Below are 1,481 nucleotides of genomic sequence, written 5' to 3' on the forward strand. Positions count from 1 at the left end.
CTCACCGATCACCGTGGGCTCCAGGTCCACGAACACGGCCCGGGGCACGTGCTTGCCGGCGCCCGTCTCGCTGAAGAAGGTGTTGAAGGAGTCGTCCCCCCCGCCGATGGTCTTGTCGCTGGGCATCTGCCCGTCGGGCTGGATGCCGTGCTCCAGGCAGTACAGCTCCCAGCACGCATTGCCGATCTGCACGCCCGCTTGGCCCACGTGGATGGAGATGCACTCGCGCTGTGGGGGCACACGCCACTGGGTCACCCCTTTTGTCCCCCTCCCCAGCTTTGGCACCAGCCCAGCACTGTCACTGAGCTGGGAGGGATCTCTTCCCATGGCTGGATGGGGTCGGATCCTGCCTGGACACACCCATTGTTCTGGGTCTGGGGGTGCACCCAGTGCTGCTGTCCCATCCTGTCCTGTGCCGATGCACTCGCGCTGTGGGGGCACACGCCACTGGGTCACCCCTTTTGTCCCCCTCCCCAGCTTTGGCACCAGCCCAGCACTGTCACTGAGCTGGGAGGGATCTCTTCCCATGGCTGGATGGGGTCGGATCCTGCCTGGACACACCCATTGTTCTGGGTCTGGGGGTGCACCCAGTGCAGGTGTCCCATCCTGTCCTGTGCCCATCACTGCTGCCACCCCGCCTGTGGGGGATGGCGAGCTCAGCACTTGCGACTCATCCTGCCCTGAGGGACTGGGGCTGCGCCCAGGGTGAGACAGGGAGCCCCAGGGATGCCATCCTGCCCCACCCTGCCCTGATGAGACCCAGCAAAGCCCCAGGGTGGATCAGCACCGTGCGCTCCTCCTGCCCACCCGGGTGCCAGTCGAAGCAATGCCACGCCCAGTGCGGGACTGGGGGGCTCCCATCCTGCCGTGCTTCGATTTCTGGTGCGGGATGGGGAGCTCAGCACTGGGGGGGCCCATTCCGCCCTGCCCACCCCACCCCGCACCGGGGACACTTTTCTCTCTTTATACCGGGGCCACGCCCAGCGCAGGCTGAGGGCTCAGCACCGGGGCTTGGGGGGTAAAAGGGAGTCTGTCCTGCCCGGTTTAACGGGAACCACGCCCAGGGACGGACGATGGCTCGGTACCGAAAGATGGAGTCCCGATTCTGCCCCTTTCATCCGGTGCCACGCCCAGTACGGGTTTAGCTCCGGGGACCCATCCTGCCCGGTTTAACGAGAGCCACGTAGGTTCGGGCTCGGGGTTTGGTACCGGGGAGCCATCCTGATGGGTTTAACCACGTCTCGGGGTCCCATCCTGCCCGGTTTAACGGGAGCCACGCCCGGTGCAGGCTCGGGGCTCGGTCCCGGGGGTCTCATCTTGCCCGGTTTAATGGGAACCACGCCCGGTGCGGTACCGTGGATCAGCGCCAGGGATCCATCCTGCCCGGTTTAACGGGAGCCACGCCCGGTGCAGGCTCGGGGCTCGGTCCCGGGGGGCTCATCTTGCCCGGGTTAATGGGAACCACGCCCGGGGCGGCACCG

General features: G+C 66.5%; 1 protein-coding gene across 1 annotated transcript in view; it reads right to left on the reverse strand.

Moving 5' to 3' along the window:
- The window catches only part of LOC102045328 (tubulin alpha-1A chain), a 2,504-nt gene extending 2,162 nt beyond the window's left edge, over positions 1-342 (reverse strand). Inside the window, exon 1 of the mRNA XM_031064573.1 lies at positions 1-342. Coding sequence (XP_030920433.1) covers positions 1-327 — 327 coding nt within the window. The 5' untranslated portion in view covers positions 328-342.
- Between the last annotated feature and the right edge of the window lie 1,139 nt (positions 343-1,481).

Source organism: Geospiza fortis, unplaced genomic scaffold, assembly GCF_000277835.1.
Source record: "Geospiza fortis unplaced genomic scaffold, GeoFor_1.0 scaffold599, whole genome shotgun sequence".
NCBI classification, from domain to species: Eukaryota; Metazoa; Chordata; class Aves; order Passeriformes; family Thraupidae; genus Geospiza; species Geospiza fortis.